The 22,672-nt window shown below is 38.5% G+C and overlaps 1 protein-coding gene across 1 annotated transcript in view; it reads right to left on the reverse strand.

Moving 5' to 3' along the window:
* The window catches only part of dnah12 (dynein, axonemal, heavy chain 12), a 278,012-nt gene that overhangs the window by 190,968 nt on the left and 64,372 nt on the right, over positions 1–22,672 (reverse strand). The window contains exons 14-19 of the mRNA XM_043708118.1: positions 18,189–18,314; positions 14,126–14,260; positions 7,941–8,134; positions 4,138–4,384; positions 3,161–3,346; positions 1,325–1,525 (exon numbers count right to left, since the gene is read on the reverse strand). Coding sequence (XP_043564053.1) covers positions 1,325–1,525; positions 3,161–3,346; positions 4,138–4,384; positions 7,941–8,134; positions 14,126–14,260; positions 18,189–18,314 — 1,089 coding nt within the window. The remainder of the gene's footprint in view (positions 1–1,324; positions 1,526–3,160; positions 3,347–4,137; positions 4,385–7,940; positions 8,135–14,125; positions 14,261–18,188; positions 18,315–22,672) is intronic.

The following is a 22,672-nucleotide window of genomic DNA, read 5'->3' on the forward strand; positions in this document are numbered from 1 at the left end:
TTCAAGTTGTGCACTGCAGGGTTCAGTGTTGGTACCCCTGATGTTTGAGATTGGAGAGGTTGGAGTTGATTTGCTTGGAACAGTGAAAACTGATGGGTGACATAGAGTCATAGAAATGTACAGCATGGAAACAGTCCCTTTGATCCAACTCATCCATGCTGACCAGATATCCTAAACTAATCTAATCCCATTTGCCAGCATTTAGCCCATATTGAAACCCTTCCTATTCATATACTCACCCAGATGCCTTTTAAATACTGCAATTGTACCAGCCTCCACCACTTCCTCTGGCAGCTCATTCCATACACGCACCACCCTCTGTGTGAAAAGCGTTGCCCCTTAGGTCCCTTTTAAGTTGTTCCCCTCTCACCCTAAATCTAAATCCTCTAGTTCTGGACTCCCCCACCCCAGGAAAAGACATTGTCTATTTATCCTATCCATGCCCCTCATGATTTTGTAAACCTCTATAAGGTCACCCCTCAGCCTCTGATGTTCCAGGGATAACAATGCAGCTTATTTAGCCTCTTCCTGTAGCTCAAATCCTCTAACCCTGGCAACATCCTTGTTAATCCTTTCTGAACCCTTCCAAGTTTCACAACATTCCTCTGATAGAAAGGAGACCAGAATTGCATGCAATATTCCAAAAGTGGCCTAACCAACATCCTGTACAACCACAACACGACTTCCCAACCCCTAAACTCAATGCTCTGACCAATAAAGGAAAGCATACCAAACTCCTTCTTCACTATCCTATCTACCTGCGAGTCTACTTTCAAGGAACTTTGAACCTGCACTCCAAGGTCTCTGACATGATTAAAGTATACAAAATTGTGAGGGTTAAAGATAGAATAGACAGGAGAAACCTGTTTCCCTTGGCAGAGAGTTCAAAAACCTGGGGTCAGAAAGATGGGATTAGAAAGGGCATCTTGGTGCCTTTGGGTCAGCATGGTACAGCTTTCTGCTGATTCATTTCTATAGTTCTATTTAAGTTGTTCATGTTACTTCATAACTTCTTGCATACATTTCCCTAATCTACTGAACCTCCTAACTTTGTACCAACTGCTAACATGGAAATATAATTATCAGTTCTTTCATATAAATCATTGGCATATAGGAGGAAAGGCTGAAAGGCCAGTAGAGATGCCACAACTCAACCTGACTAATCTACTAATCAATAGACCTTTCCTTTTATCCAACATTTTGTCTCTTATCAATCAAACCACATCACTAAGTTACCTATGTTTTTTGCTTGTTTTCATTTCTAGGTGTGACATATGTCCTCTCCATTACCTTGTACTGATATACTATTCTCAAATCTACTCACCTTGATTTTCTTTTCAAATGGTTTACAGAATGGTGACCCTCTCATTGTTTGTGTCTTGATAATTTGATCATCAAGGATAGCCTGAATCTCATCCACAGCCGACAAAATGGAGACTCCTGTATCCCGATATAAACTTGTATGAAAGATTATTGTCTCCCAGGCTTCTTCCATGACTTGCATTGCTTTTTCCAATGAGAATTCCTAAAGATAGATCTCATTGAGTAACATCTTATTTTGTTCAGGAGTTATTTTCTGCTTCAATAGGTTTTAAAATAATTTAATAATGCTTTATCAGTATATTTTTAAATGCTGAGTTATGTTTTGGGCTATTTGGACATACAAGGGAATAATATTACAAGTTTAGTTCTTAAGGTTGAAAAAAAAGACAAATTTCCATAAAGTAAGAAAGATAAGAATGAATATATATATAGAATACAGCACAGTAAGTGGTCATTCTACTTATTTAGCCTGTACTGACTCTTTGAAAACCTACTAAATTATTTCTAATCTCCTGTTCTTCCACAGAGTCCTGACCGATTCCTTTTCATATATTCAATTCCATTTTGAAAGTCACTATTGAAACTGCTTCTATAAAATCTCATAGATTTATATATACGATTGTAAGATATATGGAAAATAATTCTTTTCACATCTCCTTTGGCTCTTTTGTCAATTAATTCAAATTGATGTTCTCTGATTCTGGTTCTAGACCTCTACTGACACTGACCATCAGTGGAAATCTCAGCTATCCTATAAAGATTCTTCATAAGTTTAAATAACTTTATTATATCTCCCCTGACTTCACTCTGTACCAAGAACAACAATAAGAACGTCTCTGTTTTGTACAATTAATTGCAGTGCTTTATTTTATGACATCACTTTGGTAAATTGTTTATAAGTAGTCTCGAAGGAGTTGACATCCTTTCAGAAGCGTGTTGCCCTGAATTGGACACCTTTTATATTCAACACATTTCTTAACATTAGGATGTCTGAAAGTGCTTTATAGCCAACAGCATCATTTTTGCATGCACTATGTAATGTACTTTGTAACAAAAAAAAACATGGATCTGTATTAAGTAATAGCTTATAAATTAGTGTATATTCACTTTAGAGAGTGAATTTTGAAGTAAACTGAAAGTGCAGGCTCAGCTGAGAGATGAGCTGTTCCAAATTAGATACATGTAACAATTGGCTGTTAAATGGATACCTGAGTTTTGGTTGCTGTTTTGACAACCATTCAAATTTAACAAATTAGTTTAAATTATGCTCAGGTTACTAAAACCCAATTGAGTTTGAATTTATTGTTTTATCAACATTAGACCAATAACAGAGAATGATGTTGGAGGGTATAAAAAAAATGGGCATTTTGAAAATTGTTCAGAGCAATTGCCTCTGATCAGCCAAGCGACTACCGTAGAGCTGGAGAGCTAACTGCCCATCTAAAGTCTTGCTCTCAAAGACATTAGAAGACACTCTCTATCAAAGATACTCACAGTAAAAAGAAAGACGACGATCCAGGGAGATCAGCAGATGGAAGACTGAGGACAGTGGAGAAGATAGAGACTGTGCGGACTTGAGATTAAGTTAATGTTATCTTTAATAAGTGTGTTATTGGAACAGCATTTTAATAGGGTTGTGTTCAGTTGGGGAAAGAGTGTTTAGTTTGTTAATGGTTTTGTTTAGTAATCTGCTAGGAAAATAAATAGTTAATTTTCTTCAAATAGTGGTAATTAGGAGTTCTCAGTCACATTTTAATAGATTATGAGGCAAGGCAAGCTTTTCTGGGTGTTTGATTTTAATTAACAGAGAGGTTCGACCTCTGCATTGTAACATTACCTTGGTAGCAGCAGCACTAATTTCTTCAAACTTTTCTAAGAATGGAGTCAGATTCAGCTTTAACATTTTTCTTAGAGTTGTTCCTGAGTCTGGGGTCAAATCATATCCCATAATTTCAGACACCTGTGCCCAGTGACGAGGTCTCATGCCAGGATTACATAGTATGGATACAAGAGGAACAACTTCCTAGAAAAAGAAAAACAAACAAATCAAAGCAAATATCTGTTTCATCGCCAACAAAACTGTAGGCATGCGTGAGTTATCAGTACTATTTAATTTTTGTCAGTTCAAGAGTGTAAAAGTCAATTTTAATCTGAAAGGAGTATCATAATTTCACAGCTTTACCCAATAGTAATATCTCATCCTTTAGCAGCTTATAAATAAGCTTTTCAGTGAAATGGTTAATAGAGGAAATGTTAAGTGAAAATACAATGTCAGTTTTTATACTGGTGGCTTCAATTTTCCTCTACAGATGTGAGAACATTTGGGTCAAGACTTCCACCAAGTACACTGATCCCACCAGAAGCCCAATTTGTTTTCTATCCATGACAGTTCCCTTGTTCGAAGTCTCTTTGCAGTTCCTGAAGTGAAAGGAACCATTTATAATCATTAAAACCCTCATGACCAGCCTTAAATTTCATAGTCAAGCTTTGGATTGGGCTAATACAGGATATATCAATACTCCTCTCACTACTATTCCTGGGGTTGTTAGGATCAGTAGCAGACGCCAAGAAAATGTTGCATCCAGCCCATCTCTAATTACATGTGGCTGGCAGAAAAGGAATGATAGGCAACCCTGCTGGCTAGATCAGGGAAGTTATACTAAAATTGAGTCTGTAACAATAAGGCAAGATTTTCACTATCCATCCTTCGTCTACTGCTATTCCAACCAATGTGGGGAAGGATAGAGGATGAAAATCAAAGCCATATCTTCAATTTACTAATGTTATTAGTTACACATTTATGATTTCTAATACCTTAAAGTCCTTAATTTGAGCCACTACTACACTACACATTGCAACACTTGCACTCTCTTTTTTTTCTTCTTCCACCTCTTCCTCAGCAACAAGCCGTCGGCGAGGGGCTGTCTTCCTTTTTTCAAGTTCTGCTTTCTTTTGCTTTTGCTGGAAGAATTTTAGCATCTTGTAAATTTCACGAAAGAATTCATCTACTTCTGCCTCCATGCTTTCTCCATCGAGGTCAAGGAAGGAACCATCCATCCATCTTAAGAAATCAGAATAAACATACTGTGGAAATCTGTTATAGCAATAAGTCAAGATGAGCAAATACCCTTCCATATGCAAGATATAAATGCATCAAAATAGATCTATTATGATAAAAACACTTTTTATTAAGCAATGGAATGAGTTTTCTAATAACTACCTTTTCTTGAATCATAACATGCCATCCTAAAACATCATAATTAATCCAACTACTTCACATCCTTTTAGTCCCGTTTAAGAAACAGCATCATCATCACTAGTGGCCCCTTGCAGACGAGGACAACTCTCTTCCACTCTCAGCGTGAATCCATAGTTGTCTGTATAGTCCAATGTGGCTTCCGCTGACTCTGCCACATTTGGAGCAAAAGGTGGCCATGGGAAGTGGTGGGTGGGGTGTCAGTGTAGTAGTGCACTCCCTATGTTATTTTTGCCCGGGTTCTGCTTTCTCTTGATGGCAAGTCTTGAGGAGCTTGACACCAACCCAAATGTTTAAGAAACAGAATAATGATCTCTGCACTTTCTGGTTTAATTATGCTAAATGTATCTAACTTCATTTGGTTAGACCAGTTCCAAGCCTATGAAAAATAGTCAGACATCAGTTTAGTTGCTAAATCATATCTGACTCTATAGAGTATGGGCTCCTTTCCTATAATACCATCTAGCTAGAATACAAAAGGCCTATAGCTAAGCCATGTCAATAAATCATAAAAATTTGTATCCAGTCTATAGTTCCCATGCTTTATTAGTTCCTCAAGAATGAATGGTTATCCAACCAAACTAACCCTGTCCTACATTATGAATAAAAGCATTCCTTCTCCATACACAATCCCAAAACAACTTAGTAAGAGACTAACATTAGTCCATCCCTTCTTGCAATTTAAAGAAATAATCTTTACTCAGAAACTTCAACTAGCTGAATAAAAATACAACACCTAAGCTGCTTTAGGTTTAATATTGCTTGGTAGACTTACGTTTTGAAGCATTGTGGAAAACAAACTTTATTTTTTCTTTTTTTTGAAATACCTGGAGTGATTCCTTTAAAAGTGGTCATTGAAAGTTGACTGCAGGCATTGGAGATTTTGTTCTAACAAGGCTTCCTGTAAATCACCTGAATAATAATAACAGCTTACTGTGCTATAGATTCCTTCTGGAGCTGTTTTTGAGCAGTGGCTCACTTGAAGAAGGTTCTTGTTTTTAAATTGGTTCAGTTGGAGGAAGCCTGCTAAGATATTGCTCAATTTGTGAACAAGCTGGGTTAAGGAAAGCTTGGAAAGAACAAGCTACCTAGCTGATCGCTCCCATTTCTGACAAGAAAACTCTTTTGGTGAAACCTACTCGTTCTTTTGAAGAATTAACCGAAAAAAGATCACAAGATTATAATTCCTGAGCAAGCCTTGTCTGCAAGACATCAGAGCAACCATGTGTGATTAGTTACTTGATTGCTCATTACAGAACAACACAGCAATAGACTCATGAACAATTAGAGTCATAGAGATGTATAGCATGGAAACAGACCCTTCAGTCCAACGCATTTATGCTGATCAGATATCCTAAATTAATCTAGTCCTGTTTGCCTGCTCTCTGAACCTTTCCTATTCATATAGCCATCCAGATGCCTTTTAAATATTGTATTGGTACCACACCAAGAGGTATAATAAATGATTTGATCAATAAGGTAAAGGGTAAAATTGCTGCAGTCGTAAAAGACCTGAGGCCTGCTCTCTCATTAGAGAGATAACTGGTGGTAGTTTAAGTTATTGGGGTCACTATACCTGAGGTGAGGGGAAATATTGAGAAGGAGAGTCCTTCATTGTAACATGAGCATGTACAAGAATTGAACCCATGCCATTGATGTCACTTTACATTGTAAACCAGCTGTTCAGACAACTAAGCTGAGGACCAAGAAATTGATAAGGAAGTGGCAAATGCAACTAGCAAAAAAATGGATATTTCTATAGTTTTGTAAAACAAAAATGTTTGTCAAAGGCAGATGTGACTCCGTTACAGGCCAAGTGAGGAGAAATATAATCAGAGATTATAATGGGAAATAGAGAAATAGCAGAGAAACTAAATGGTTATTTCATATTTATCTTCACGGAAGAAAATATAAGTATTCTACACTTTATCATTTTGCCTTCAAGAAGAATCCTTTTGCCCAAGTGTTTTTCCTTAATCAGAAATCTCTGCTAAGAGCTTTCTTTTCTTTCATTTCCTGAAGGGAGAGAGTACATGGGTGTGTATATGTTTTGGGAGCATTTACAGGGATTAACATTAATATTTCTAATATTACTGACTTTGCAAGCAAACAATTGTTGTATCTTTATTGAATAAGTTTTGTTTTGATAATAAATCAATAATTGTATTTATTGCAAAACATAATCGATAGATCTTGTTGTTTAAAACCTGATAGCAATGATATTTAATTGGTTATCCTGATAATGGGAAAATGCATTGTTATTTTATACTGAGCCCTGCGGAGCAGTGGAATGAGAATGGTGTTGCATTCTTGGTGACTTGGTCGCAACAACATAGACAATTCTACACAGGGAATATTAATAATGGAAAAGCTCTACAAAAAGCTTGAATGTACTACTCCAAATTCATATACAATGTCTACTTGGGCCTCTTACACAAATTAAATTTGATTAAAAATAAAGATTATTCATTGTTGATAAATTTAACAGTAACAAACTTATAAACATTTAGGTCTCACTTGAGTTAACTATTCTCCATAAATGCTGTTTATATTTTCCTTTCCCTGAATAAGAACCACCTCAAGAGATTTTTGGTTCACAATCAACCTATTTTTTGGGCCTTTATTAATTATTTGTGACAAACACAATCAAGTAGTTAAGTGTACTTACTGGTCCTACAACTGTAGGATGTAGCACGGATTGTTATTTAGAAAGCCACTACATGAAATGAACTTGGCTGGTCCTTGTTTGACTATTACTTGGTCTAAGTTCTCATCAAACACTTGTCCATATTTCAGGATCAATTGAAAGCAATTTGGCAAATTCAATGTAAGTGGTGTGAAAAATTGTATAGGCCATGTTTGTTATGTCGAGAAGGGTCAGGATACAAAATTGGTCCAGATTAGATGGATCTTTACTCTGTTGGGTGATTGTGATATACCTGACAGTGTAAAAGCTGTACTAATATCTCTAACTTTATCAAGCACAATTCAATTTAATCATCCTTTGAATTGGCCCAAATCTCTTTAAATATGATCAATCTCCTTCTTATCTGTATATAAAAGCAAATATTGAACAAAGCTGTGATCTGTGTTTCAGACTGAAAGTGTTAATTCCTTTTCTCTTTTCACAGATACTGCTGGAGCTGTTCAGTTTCTCCAACACTTTCTATTCCTACTCCTTCATACTTAATAATCTCTTGATAAAGTTTGGTTCTATTAGAAAGTTTTACAGAAATATTAATGAAGAGGTACAAAAAAAGTGCAGATCTAGAACAATCTCCCACAGTATTTTATTTATCATTGCTCCTCTGTCATAATTTACCCTTTGGGTAATCTTTTTATTTTTCTTCATGTCACTTACCTTTTCTCATTGCGTTGCCATTTTAGGATCTGGGCAAAAAGTTTTTGGTATGGTTCTGTGGTAACTTTGATATTTTCAGCTAATGGATAAGTGGTCAGGTCCCATTTGAAGAGAGCTTCTTCACTGTTGATATATTCGATTAACTCCTCTGCATCTTGTAGCCTCTTCTGTACTGTCCGCACATCATTCACATACTGCAAACAAAATATATCTTGTTCTAAGAATACTTTGTGACTAAAGATGTTTATACTTAAAATATGTTATTGGCCAGAAGTTACTTTAACTTTAAGGTAAATTACTCTGCTTGTAAAAGCAAAAACAAACCTTCCCTTTGGAATTATTAGTAAGTGTTTTCCAAGTCACCTGGAAGATAGATTGGAGGGCAGAGAAATGGGATTGCATTCAAAACAGATTGGATCAGCTCTACAAATGTTGGACTGTGTGCAGAAAATCTTCCAGCTACAGGTGATGTATGTAAAGATCGAATTAGGGGCCAGTGTATGTGGGTAGGGAGACTGTTAATTATGTCACATGTCACATTGCCTTCATGTCACAGCCGAGAGGTAGATTCTATGCAATAAAGAAAGGTCCCAGCAAGGAAGGCAGAACATACCGACTCAATAGCCTTCTGAAAAGGGTCTGATTTTCAGCTCTATGATTTGTTTTGATTGCCTACCTGCAATAGGCATTGTTTCTGGTTCAGGAGTAGCCCTGCTGAGGCTTCAGAACTGGCAGTATCAGCATCAGTATCAGTCCGAAAGGGCTAGGCTGCTAGTTTAAGTATATGCCAGAGAACTAACAAGAGTGAGAAACCTACCTAACCTGGCCCTCAACAATCTCCCTATGTCAGTTGATCTGTCCATCACACTGTTGTTAGGAATAAACGCAACACTTTCCTTGTGGAGATGAAATCTTGTCTTGAAATAACATCCAAGCGATTATGTTAGAGTTATGCACAGGCTACGATGAAGGGATTGTCAGAACTTTGCTGAAACCCATGTACAGGAGTAAAGAATTAGATTTAGACTTCCTTTCTCAGTGTTACATTCTGTTGGTTATATAGCAAGCAGCCCCTGGTCAATCCAGAATATATGTGGGCCTGGTTTTTTCTTGAAGTCCTTAGACTTTTCAGTTGATGAATAATTTTTTTCTTATTCATATGATTATATACTTGATATCTTCAGATGATCACACCCTGAAGGATCTGCGGCTTACAGGCCCACCTTTTCGTTTGGGACAAAGCTGCAGTCAATGAGACAGGGCAGTAACATTGCATGGCAGTTGGATGGCTTTTAAGGCATCAGCCCATATCTAGTATCTAAGTGTTGTGCAGTGGATCCCCTCATGATAATCAGCAAATTGACAGAAACTGAGGCACCTTTCCATCATACGTTGACCGACAATGTTTCAGAATTTGCAAAGTTAAATGGCTGTGAAATCCTTGAGTGTGGCAGTAGGACAGTGATAAATGTAAGAGACGCACCAATTTATACAGCTTCTTTTTGCACGTCAATGAGGGAGATTGGAAATATGGACTTCCCATTGTGCACTTTCCAGCCTTGAATGGCGTTGTGCCCCCTTGAAAGCTGAAAATTAGAATAAAGGTTGCATTCAGAGATTTTGGAATTATCACTGATTTTGTCCTCTCTCCCAAGGCTGATATAATAGTGTATAAGCTATGCAGTGCAAGGCTCACCATAATCCCTGTACATTGCAATGCCTTGGATACATTAACATGATGGTCCAAGGATCCAAGACATGCATGATACTAACTGTAATTGAGGAGTTAGTTGTTTGGGAGAGATGAACAATGTTTGACAATTACAATTCTCTTCATTCGTGGGATGTTGAAAGAGCTTGCCAATCTTTCAAATCAGTGTACTTTCATCAGGTCCAACAGCTAAGAAGAAACCAGGGCAGACATTTTACAAGTGTGAGTGAACATATACAGAAAAACCTCGATTATCTGAATGAGATGGGTGGGCATTATTTTGTTCGGATAATTGATTATTCAGTTAATTGATTCAATGCCTCTCCTCTGGGGCTGAGAGTTTTCTGAAATTTCCTTTTTCCTTGCTCTGCCTGCTTTGCTCCCTCTCTCTATCTCAGAGTTTGTTTCTGAGCAGACACACACTTGTGTGTAAGGGACCTGTGGCTTTGCTGAAGGACCCCCCCCCCCCACTCCCCACGGCCAGACTGGACACCAACAGTAAGACTGCTGCTGCCTTTGGGTGGTAAGTCTCAAAATAACGCACGCGCGACCCACCCACACATACACACACCCACCCACACCCACACACACACATACACGCAGCCACACATGCAACTTTTTACTACAACTTTTTGACAAGTTCCACCTTTGCCCTGTACAGGACAATGTCAGAGAGATTACCTGGGGGGTTTAGGGTACACCCCTGTGTAGAACTCCAGAGAAAGTATGAGGGGTAGAGAGAGAGAGGGTGGGTGGTCAGTCACTTGGAGACAGTGCCTGGGCTCCCACTGATGCCCATGACTGTTCTCGGCAGCAATTCAGTAAGCCGAGTTCACTTTTAATCACGTAAACAAAAGATGCAATCAGTGTTGGTAACATCTCTTTGATGTAATGTTTCTGTCAGGACCTTGAGACCTTCTTCAGATAATCCGAAATTCAGATAATTGAGATTCGGATAATTGAGGTTCCCCTGTACTTACAAATGTGCAAGATTTTTCACAATGATATGACACCCGTTCTACTTGTGTACCCTCAGTAAGTTTATTTCTTTCCTTTCCCTTCTACTATATTGAAGTGCAGTCCCAGCTTCCGTAGCTGGAGCAGAGGACCTTGCTCTAATGTTGATCATGTTGACTTGGAAGATTTTGTTGCAATGCCATAGGGCATTTGAGCCAAGATGCCTAGGCCTATTAATAGTGTCTTACTTAAAAAAAAACTCAACCTCCGTGGCTTGGAGTGAACGAATCAGGCACCTTTGGAGAGTCTTGAGAAGAAGTTTCTGGGTATACTGTTTGTGGCTTCTGTTTCCCTCTGGGGAGATGGAACATTCTGTGTCTCCATGAGAGGAAGGGGTACCAATGGTCCTCATGCCCCTCTTGCCTCACCATTGATGCTGAGTGCAATCAATGACTCCTCAAAGCTTGGCCACCACATTCAAGTCAGAAGTGTGATGGAATACTCTCTACTTCCTTGGATGTGTACAGCTCTGAGAACACTCAAGAAGCTTGACACCACTCAGGTTAAAGTAGATTGGATGATTGGAATCTCATTAAACATTAAATATTTTCTCCCTTTACCACCAATGTTATGTAGCAGCACTGCATTCCATCTACAAGATGCATTGCAGCAACTCACTTAGCTCAGTTAAAACACATAAATTCTACCACCTAAAAAGACAAAGTCAGCATGATTCATGGGAACACCAGTACCTGAAAAGTTCCCTTCCAAGTCACATATCATCATTCATGGTTGCGAATAATATTTCTGGAACTGATTTCCTCACAGCAATATGCAGCAGCTCAACTGGCTCATCCTCACCAATCTATTTGTCACAAATTACAATATTCTTGAAGGGAAATTAGGGATGAGCAATAAATGATGATCTAATACGCTAAGGTAGTTTCTCGTTAACATTTTCTTGGGTAGTAATGTCCCAGTGTTGAGATGATCAACATCCAACGACAACCACAATTTTCCTTTGTGCTAGTTATGATTATGATTAGTGAAGAATTTTTCTGTGAACTTCATCACTACCATTTTGTTAGGGGTCCTTGATTTGATCCACATTTGATTAAAAGCTGCTTTGATGCCAGCATCCATAAATATGAGAAAACAAAAAGTAGGTGCTGGAATAGGCCATTTCATTCCATGAGTCAGCCCCATCATTCAGTAATAACTGAATTTTGCTCTTCAGCCTGCTTTCCTGGTTGTCCTTCTAACTTTTGATGATTGAAGACGAAGGAGTAGCAATTAACTGAATTGAATTTGTTTTGCTTTTGGTTGGCAAGACATAACTGCATAATTAGGTTGCTGCTCCTCAGATGCTGCCTGAACTGCTGTGCTCTTCCAGCATCACTAATCCAATAACTGCATAATTCTCCACATTGTTACATAGATGCCAGTGATGCACTTGTGCTGGAACAGCATGATTAGAGACACAAATTCTAGAATAGATCTTCAACACTATATTTGTAAAAACCTGTAACCTTTGCTATATGCAGTTCATTCAGTCTTTTCTTGATATAAACTGGATGAATACATTGGCTGGAGACCTCAGGAAAAGGAATGGGTGGACCAAACACATGGTGTTTCAATAAGAAAACAATAAATGGTGATGAATCTCTTTTGTATCTATTCCAGTGAGTAGAGCATGTTTTAAGATGTCCTCAGTATGAAAACGAAACCTCGTCTGCATACCTCCTAACAATACTGTAATTTGTGACAAATAGATTGGTGAAGATGAGATAAAATAAGTTTTTCTCTTGTGTTCTCAACAGATGTAGCAAGTTCAGTCTGGTATTGGTACACCTGGTCAATCAGTTACTCGTGCTGCTAACTGAACCATTCTAGTGTGGACTTTGAAGTGTCTTTGCTACCCTCAGTGCTTCATCTGACTGACATTCAAAAGGTAGGATTATTGACTTATCACAAGAAGAAGGTGGTAACCAATAGGGGCTGTCCTTATCCATGTTTGATTTGATTACATAAAACTTAATGGGGAACAGAATTAATGTTGAGAACTCCCAAGCTGATGCCAGAATGCTCACCAATTCCATACTTTCCCCTACAACCCCACAACTCCACATTCCACCTCCCACTTTTTCTCCCCGTGGCCAGTCCCTTCTCACTTAAATTGACAATTCTTCTGATGCTTTACATCAGTTATGGAATTTTGAGTTCATGAACAGTAACTGCCTCCTTTTTACAATGGAATGCATTCCTTTACACATCTATCCTCCATCAGAGTGGTCTTAGGGGTCTCCCCTTCTTCCTGGTAAAAAGGCTTGAACCAAACTCCTTCCCATCCTCCACAAGCTCCTTTCACTTTATTCGGGTGTGGCCATGGGTACTCACATGGGCCTAGTCACTTTGGGCGGTTTGTGGAACATTCCTTGTTCCAATCGTACTTGTATCTCTCCCCACATTTCTTTCTCCAGTTCATCAATGGCATCAGTGGTGCTGCTTCCCTCTCTTGTCCAGGACTGGAAAAATGTGTCAATTTCACTTTCAATTTCTAGCCTGCTCTCATCTTCAGCAGGAACATCTTTGACTCCTCTCTTCCCTTCCTTGACATCTCTGTTTCCATTTCTGGAGATAGGCTGGCCACCAATATCCATTGCAAACCCACCAGTCCCAAGTTACCTGGACTATACATCCTCACACCATGCTTCCTATAAAGACTCCATGCCATTTTCTCAATTTCTCTGTCTCCGTCGCACCTGTTCTGATGATACCACCTTCTGCAGGGGGGGGCTTCTGAGGATTCTTTCCCAACTGAGGATTCCACACCACTGAGGTTGACAGGACCATCAACCATGTCCAATCTATTTTCTGAAGTTCAGCCTTCACTTGTTCTCTTCCCTCCTAAGCACTGATGGGTTCCCCCAGTCTTCACTTCCAACCCAATGGCATGTGCATTCAAAAGATCATAATTTCACATTTCCACCACTCGCAGCAGGATGCCACCTCCTGACACATTCTCATTTTCCACTTAAGGACCCTGAAACTTCAAGAATCAATATCAAGTCCAATAATTTTAGGGGCTGAACACCTTTTTATAGGTCCTTTACCCCACACCCCTGGCCCTGTCATGATATGGGCTGCTTTCAGCACAGCTAACCCATTTTCACCAACTAATGGCCCCATTATCAGCTTTTCTTTCTCCCTTGGCTTACCATTATCCATTACATTGTCTGTCTAACTGTCTTTCTCTACCTCTGGCCTCTGACTCTACCTATTGTGTACTCCTTTCCCTCCTCCCACCACTTGTCTTTAGCATCTATACTATCTTTTCCATCAGTTCTGAAGACAGGTCACTGGACCCAAGATCTGTTTTCTCTCCACAAATGCTTCTACACCTGAATTTCTCTAGCAAATCTGTTTTTGTTTCAGATTTCCAAAATCCACAGTTCTTTGTTTTGAGGTAGCTTTTTAAACCCAGATTCACATTATTAACTGATTGTGTGCCTCTAACCTGCTGCATCAAGTCAAGCTCAGAACATTGTGCAAATTCCTCGCAGCGCCGTGAAAGCTTCTCCAGTTCCACAATGAGCTTCTCTCGCTTAGCCAATAGCTCAGTCTCTCCTTTCAGCTTTGCTTTCTCAATCAGCTGTATAATTACAAAATTTAAAAAAAATTCAAAATCTATGCTTTAAACAGTGTGAATTAGCTATTTTAAAATTTGATTGAATATAAAGCAACACTTCTTTAATTGTTATATTATTTCAACTATAAGTTAGATGTTTTACATGGACTATTAAACATCTAAAATTGTTACTAAAATTTTAATCATTAAAGATGATTGTTCTGTTCAAGCTTGGTGCATTCCAAACCCAATTGCATCAACCAGTTATATCGAGGTCATCCCAAACATGTTAGTTTATATTCAAGAGAAATACCTTGAAGTTTTGACTTCCCAAATACTGTCCTGCATTTATAGTTTAAATTTTCTTCTGAAAGTTAATAGAATCATAGAATGGCTATACCACAGAGGGATGTTATTTAGCCAGAAATGTCTATGTCAGCGGCATATGTCTCTCATCTTTTAGAATGACCATGTTGGTTTTAGTTCTTTCATATGTAAATCCCAGAACTTTTTTTAAAGTTACATGCTCAAGTGAACTTTAACAATAGGTGCCATGTCAGGTCAGAAAATGCATTGAAAGTATGAAGTTAAAATCTACAGCTACGATAATGGATAAATAGACACCACACAACAATCACCAGCCAGGAGTGTTCCCTCCTCGTCAGGGAACACTTCAGCTGTCTGAGACATTCGGCCTTGGACCTTCAGGTGACCATCCTACAAGGCAGTCTTCAGGACAGGCAATAACGCAAAGTGGCCAAGCAGAGGGTGATAGCCAAGTTCGGTACCCATGGGCTGACCTCAAGTGGGACCCTGGGTTCATGTCACACTACAGATGACCCCACTGCACTACACACTCTCTATCACACACACGCTCCTACAGACCTGTACACTCACGCAGACCCTCTCTCAAACACAAGCTCTCTCTCATACGCTCACATATACACCCCCCACACTCACACCCATGCATGCACCCTCTCACAAACGTATACCCCATTACACTCACACACATACACACACTGTCTCACAGACACACACCCAAGTTTGTGGGATGAATGTGTACATGCAGAATTACATTTTATTTTGTTCAAAAACTGCATGAATCCATGCATGAATCTGTAAACCCCTTTTTTTAGAAATAGAATCAGTCTGAACATTGAGGCACAACAAATAGACTTTAACCTCACGCTTTCAATGCATTATCTGAGCTGACATGGCACCTAATGTTAAAGTTCGCTTGAGAATGTAACTTTAAAAGAAGTTCTGGGATTTACATATGAAAGAACTAAAACCAATATGGTCATTCTAAGAGATGAGAGACTTAACAAACAAGCTAGGTCTTTTTCAATTTCAGTTGCATCACACCGTAAACCTTTGCTAGAAATTCTGTGTCTTATGATCTTTTACTTCATGACCACCTGATGAAGAAGCAGCACTCCAAAAGCTAGTGCTTCCAAATAAATACTACAATAGTCTAGATTAGGGTGGTGCTGAAAAAGCACAGCAGGTCAGGCAGCATCTGAGGAGCAGGAAAATTAACGTTTCGGGCAAAAGCCCTGGTTTCCAGCATCTGCAGTCCTTGTTTTTACCCATTATTGTACAATAACCTGGTGTTATATGCCCCAGTCCAACACCGGCTTCCCCAAATCATTTATTTTGTATTGCCTCTATCCAGTCTTTTTGCCAAAATAAATCACTTCACACTTTTCTGCATCAAATTTCACCTGCCTCTTGAACATGCAGTCCACCAATCTCTCTATGTCCTCCTGAATATCTATGCAATCTTTATAGTTTACAATACTTCCAAGTACAATTATGTAATGGCAGCAGTGAATCCACCTCAAAAGCTGCAAAACTTCCTACAAAAATATTAATGACCAGTTAGGAAATGAAAGAAAAGTTACCCCAGAATCTGTGAGGAGCTGCTCTTTTGGTCACATTCTGTCTCTAATATGCTTGCTGCTCCAGTTCTACCAATCGCTGCTTCTTTCAAATAGGGACATAATTTATGACTGAAGGAATAGCAAAGGTGGGAGGGGAGGAACATATGTTAACAGACCTGGTGAATATTCAGGCTGACTCTGCAGCCAACATGCAGGACACTTGGCTCTGCACTTTGAAGGGAGGTAAGACAGAGAAAATTTGCAGAAGTACCAATTAGTAGGTGGGTTGCAGTTTTGGGTATGAATTTTGTGCTTATAAAGGAACCTCTGGTTTATGGAAGTAGGATCAGGTCCCAATGAAGAACACGCTATCCAGTAAGTAGCTTTATTAGCGTGAAAGGGTGGCTGATCTGAAGATGCAGTTCTGGAAGATTGTGATATCTTGTGGTAATTTCTGAATGAAATCAGAACGAATACTAACATTCTGTAATATCATGGTGCATTGTTAATTTCAATGGCTTGCATTTTGCCAGAAGTTCTAAGTGACACATGAATATTGTTTTGATGACTAACCAGATGTGCAAAAACATCCTTTTGCTTCCTAAAGCTAATCCCATCAAAAAGTATTTTTTGCAAACAAAAACGTTGGTATTGACTAATTAATGTTTATATAGTGGTTTTATGATCTATTGGGGCTATGCTCCATTTGAGTTCCTTTTATTTTCTATTTCAGTGGAGATTGATTTTCCCCAAACAGTTCAATTTGAGAATAAAATATCTGTCCTTTAGCTTTAACATGTGTACAAACATTCTTTTTATACAATATATTTTTCATTAAAGTGTGGATGATCATGGACTGAGGAGCATTAGCTTGGATGATTCACAGAAAAGTGAATTAAACCATTTGTTTATCTGATGATTGGCATGAAACTGCAACATTTATTCAAATGTGTTCTCCTTGATGCTCCTTGACTTTGGGAGTCAGTATTCAGACATGATTGTCAGCATTTACTTGAAACAGATAAACAAGTGGAAAGAAATTTAAAACTAGCAGAACAAAACAAAAAATTTTGAAGATTGCTCACTCCATGAAATTAGTTTTCAAAAGGAGCAGCAGTTGTGAAACTCATTCATAGTAAGTTACCTGGTTGCAAGATGTTCACATTTTTACTTTGGAAATTGAGTATGGTAGAACTGTTCACAATAAATTAACAAAACATGCTATTTATATATAATTGCCGGGTTGTACATACCTTAAACATTGCTAAAGACATGAATTTGAGGCTTTTCATCTTGCACTCATTAGAAATAAAATGGAAGAAAGAAAGGAATTTTAGAAAGGAAGCAACAAATTATATAGTTTGAAAAGAAGGTGCCATTTGGTTGGAAATGGTTGCCATTGAGATGCAGCAGGATCTGTTAACTGTGTTAGCTTACTGCCTATTTTTAAACTAGGCAGATCAACCCTGATTTGGTCAGGGTGTTGACCCAGGAATGGCTCCACTGCCTTCTACTCATGGGAATAGTGAATGCAATGTGTAGACATATTCCTTTTGACTTTTCTTATTTGTACAGTAGGTTCCAAATTAAAAATAAATACATATATATGTATAGCACATACACAAATATTATGCTAATACACATACATACAAAAGTATAGTCTTTCACATGTGTTAACTTGCATATCTAAAGATTAAATCCATAATATAAAACTCAAGTGCAGAAAGTAATGTCAGGGCGTGACTGCATTACTTAATCAAGGGGTTGGGAGAATGAGAAAAGAACCCAAAAAAGCAGTCCTCAAGAAAAAAGAGCTCTAAAACAGCCTGCAAAATAGTATTTTGATCCACTTCAAATTTCACAACCAGCTCACCAAAACTTCTGCCCCAAATTTATTCAATTTTCACTTCTTTTGTCTCCATTATGAACTTTTCAAAACTATCTTAACAACAATTGAATCACTCCCTCTAATCACAATATTATTCATTATCTATTTTCCTTATCTCTGTCTGTGAAGAACATTGAGATACTGAAGGTCAAATATAAATGCAAGCTGTTACTCCGTGTACCTCATCATTTTCATCAAAAATAGGATTTATGTTCCTTGGCCAAAGTAGAACAGTGGCATGTAAATCCAGGTCTGCAGGATTGAATATATAAACATCTAACAGGTATTCTAACCTGCGACGAAGTTCCTGTAAAACAAATAAGAATTATATACACAAGAGCTTTTGGGTGTAGAACTTCCTGTGGAATATGAATTCATCTTTAATATTTATATTTCATTGATACTGAGTTCTAAAATCATTTTATGTTTTTGAATAAGAATTCAGGACCAAAAAAATTCACGTAACCGCACAGAGGTAGATTTTGTAAGATATAGGCATTAATGTCAATTTAGTAATTGTTTACCAAATAAACATTCTAAAAATGTGACTCTCTATAAAGTGGATTTTACTAGGAGTGGGGGTGGTGGGATGGCCTGGGGAAGGGGTGGGATGACTAAACCACCTCTTCACTATAAAAATCAGTCAAGTATCTTATTGGTGTAAAATCTGGGCGCCTTGCAATAATAATACGCTAGTTGCATGTAAGGACCATATCTTTGTATTTTTCTGTGTTTTTGTTTGTTGTTTCAAATAAGAAAAGGATTATTTTAAAAATTAAGGATTGTGAAAAGATTACTGCACTTTTTAAAAGCAAGTTACCTGACACTCCTTGTAAGTGTTGTTTGCACTGTTGTTTGTTGTGGTATGGAAGTTTGCAAACAAACTGAAGCCAGGACATATGTATGCACAGTGATTGTAGCTAACTGGCATGGGGAATAGTGACCCATTATTGATAACAAAGGCCTTTGCCTGTCAATGTCTATGTGATGGACTTGCACATAGCTGAACAGATTGTGGATATGAACATTTTGGGCCGAAACCACCAGACCTCCTGAAAGGAAGAAGCCATACAATCATAGAGTCATTGAAATCTGCAGCATGGAAATAGGCCCTTCGGTGCAATCTGTCCATGTCGTCCAGTTTGCACAATTAAACTAGTCCCACTTGCCTGCGTTTGGTTCATATCCCATTATAGCTGTCTATTTTCTGCAGTTAAAAACCACCTCAAGCCTGAAGAAAGCCAGTTTATTTCCTTCAACAGAGACTATCACCTGTGGCTTTTAATCAATATGTCAGAGACCTTAGAAAGTGAACCAGTCTCTTTTATTCCTGCAAGCAAATTAAGTTTGCTGAAGCAGGAAGATTGAGGAGCAGCAAGTCCTGACAAGCAAAAAGGATCACCTCAGTCAACACTGTGGACAGGGATGATTGAACTTTCCTTCTGCCCGTGATTCCCAAGTATTTTTGTCTCTGTCTGTATGTACGCATAGGGGGAATTTTATAAGAGGTTTAAAGTTTTAACTAGTAGAGTTACATGGCGAAAGTGAGGACTGCAGATGCTGGAGATTAGAGTTGAGTGTGTGGTGCTGGAAAAGCACAGCAGGTCAGGCAGCATCCAATGAGCAGGAGAATCGTGTTTCGGGCATAAGCCCTTCATCAGGATGGGCTGATGAAGGGCTTTTGCCTGAAAAGTAGATTCTCCTGCTCCTTGGATGCTGCCTGACCTGCTGTGCTTTTCCAGCATCACACTCGACAGTAGAGTTATATTTTTAGATTATTTACAGTGTGGAAACAGGCCCTTCGGCCCAATAAGTCCCCACCAACACGCCGAAGCGCAACCCACCCATACCCCTACATTTACCCCTTACCTAACACTACGGGCAATTTAGCATGGCCAATTCACCTGACCTGCACATCTTTGGAATGTGGGAGGAAACCGGAGCACCCGGAGGAAACCCACGCAGACACGGGGAGAATGTGCAAACTCCACATTGAACCCGGTGTCTGGCGCTGTGAGGCAGCAGTGCTAACCACTGTGCCACCGTGCCACCCATTTATATGTTGATAGTTCATTATTGTTTTGCCTGTAGTGATAATCTATGTATTTGTAATAGATAATTATTGTTAAGTAGAGAAACCTGGCCATGCTTTCTATCAACCTGGGTTAAAAGACAGATAAATTGGAAAACTTTGTGTACTTCTACAAAACTGTTAACTTTTGTGATGATTCTGGAAATAGCAAGGCTTGGTTCCCAGCGCACTAAGTGAATGAAATGTAACAAAGTTTGGGGTTGTTGAGATTGATATGAAACAAAGGGAATGTGAATTCGGCTGTGGCATTAACACAGATAAAGGAAAAAAGCCAGCTTCTGTACATTTAAGACATGGAACTGGAAATGGCAAAGGATTTCTTGCAAGTGGCAGAGTTGGCTTTGTTGGTTTTAAGGGAACTTTCAAACCCCAGGTTGATTGATTTGGAGAATAAACTGGAAGTGGCATTGCCTGACAGAGCTACAAAGCCAGAGATAGTTGAAATACTAGCAGGGCACTGCGTTTAGAAGAATTACAAGAGAAACCAAGTACCCCAGGAAGTGAAACATCAGAACCAGGTGATACTCAACACAGTTCAAGCAGCTCAAACCTTATAAAAGAATGGAGAAACTAGAGAAGGCAGAAAAAAGATAAGGAAAGGGAAATTAACAGGAAGGAAATTGACCAAAGGGCTGTTAGACAGGCAGCACTGATGAATGATAATGATGATGAACTAATCCATAAAACTAAATCTTTCTCCATTTACCCTATAAACTTGACCTTGATAGAAATTGAAAGAGTAAAAGAAAAGCAAGTAGCTAGGGTAAAGAATGGATAGCTGGGAATGCTCAAGGTCTTCCTCAGATCAGAATGTAAAATGCCGAGAGTGGAGGTCAAAATTGGAAACCAAGACATTTCCATTGTAAGAAGATGGGACACATCCATTCAGAATGTTTGAATTTGCAAAGGAAACCCATGGGACCTATTGAGACTTATAAGAATTTATCTGAAAAGGCCACAGATCAAATAATAGCTTTAACCAGAACTAAGTGATTCGAGGTAAACACTGCTGTGGAAGATGAGAGATATGAAGGTGTCTTTGCTGAAAGAGAAGATAACCCCCTTTTTCTTCAATGAGCATCCAAGGCCATAGCTATGCTAAAAGGAACAGGGGATACTCAAACTCTCTTGCTCAAGAGGAATTTATCTTTCTCTCCAGAGAGTTCAATGAAAGCAAAGTATTAGTAGATATAGGTAGAGAGTATATCTCAGTTTTACTATACAATTGGCTTATTGTCTGGACAAGTGGTAGTCTGGGTAATTAGAAAATTACCTGTGTTTGGAGTTGATTTACTTCTGGGAAATTACTTAGCAGGAGTGAATGTTATAGCTTTACCTATAGTCACAGAGGTTCAGTTGAGGCTAAAGAGATGGAACAGTTTCAAGAACAGGTTCTAGATATTTTTCCATTGTATGTTGTGTCCTGAGCAATGGCTAAACAAAGACAATCACCAGAGGTCATGGTAATACCACAGGTAGTTGTCAGGGTACCTAAAACTGTATTCATGAATGGAGATAATTAAAAAGTATTTGGAATGTCTTTGTGACTTAAGGCTCAGGAAGCAGATCCAGAATTAAATCCAGAGACAGCTTGTATTGAAGCTGAGGCTGAAGGAGTTCCAGAGTATCACTAAATTAAAAATGACATCCTCACAGACCTGCAGACAAAAAATAGGCGGGTGTTTATCAAATAATGGCTCCACCTATATCATAAGGAGATATTTCAAATAGCACGTGAAATTCCTGTGGCAGAACATATCGAATTTGGAATTTGCAGGGAATGATGAATAGGTATTTTACATGGCCAAGACATCATAAATGCAGAGTGCAGTTTTGTTAAGCATATAATATATATCAGGTAGCATGAAAACCTCAACATGTAATCAAACCAGTATTTTTGGACAACCGTTGTATTGAATGCTTGTAGATTGTGTAGGATTAATACTGAAAATGAAAGTAGGACATCATTTTATCCTTAAAATTATGGATATGACAATCTGATCTCCAGAAGGTATTCCTTTAAGGGAAAGTGCAATTTCTGAACACTGGGGCTTTACACGTATTAGAGGGGTGAGGTTTTGGGTGATGGAAAATGTAGGCTTTAAAAGCAAAAGAAAAAGGGAGCTTTGCAAGTTGGATATTGGAATAACAATGTACGATGGGACAGGAAGAGTTAAGGTGTACAAACATAGATAAACAACAGCAAATAGGATCAAAGGAAAAAAAAAGTTAAAACGTAAAAATGAGTGACTCCTTCCTTGAATGCACACAGTATTCACAGTGAAAGTAGAAGAAGAGAAATAGATTTTCTAATAATAAACAACTGCCCTCCTGTAAAGGCTAAGGAAGGTAGGAGACAAAGAAAAACTGTAGAAATCTAAATAAAAACAAAAAATTGCCTAAATATGCCACTGGTCAGGCAGCATCTGTGGAAAGTAACAGAGTTAACATTTCAGGTTTAACCACGAACTCTGTTTCTTTTCACACATGCTGCCCAACCTGTTGAGTATTTCCAGCTTTTCCTGTTTCTTCACAAACAAAAGAGGAGATACAAAACCAAGGTACTCCACACT

This window comes from Chiloscyllium plagiosum, chromosome 18, assembly GCF_004010195.1.
Source record: "Chiloscyllium plagiosum isolate BGI_BamShark_2017 chromosome 18, ASM401019v2, whole genome shotgun sequence".
In the NCBI taxonomy this organism is placed as follows: domain Eukaryota; kingdom Metazoa; phylum Chordata; class Chondrichthyes; order Orectolobiformes; family Hemiscylliidae; genus Chiloscyllium; species Chiloscyllium plagiosum.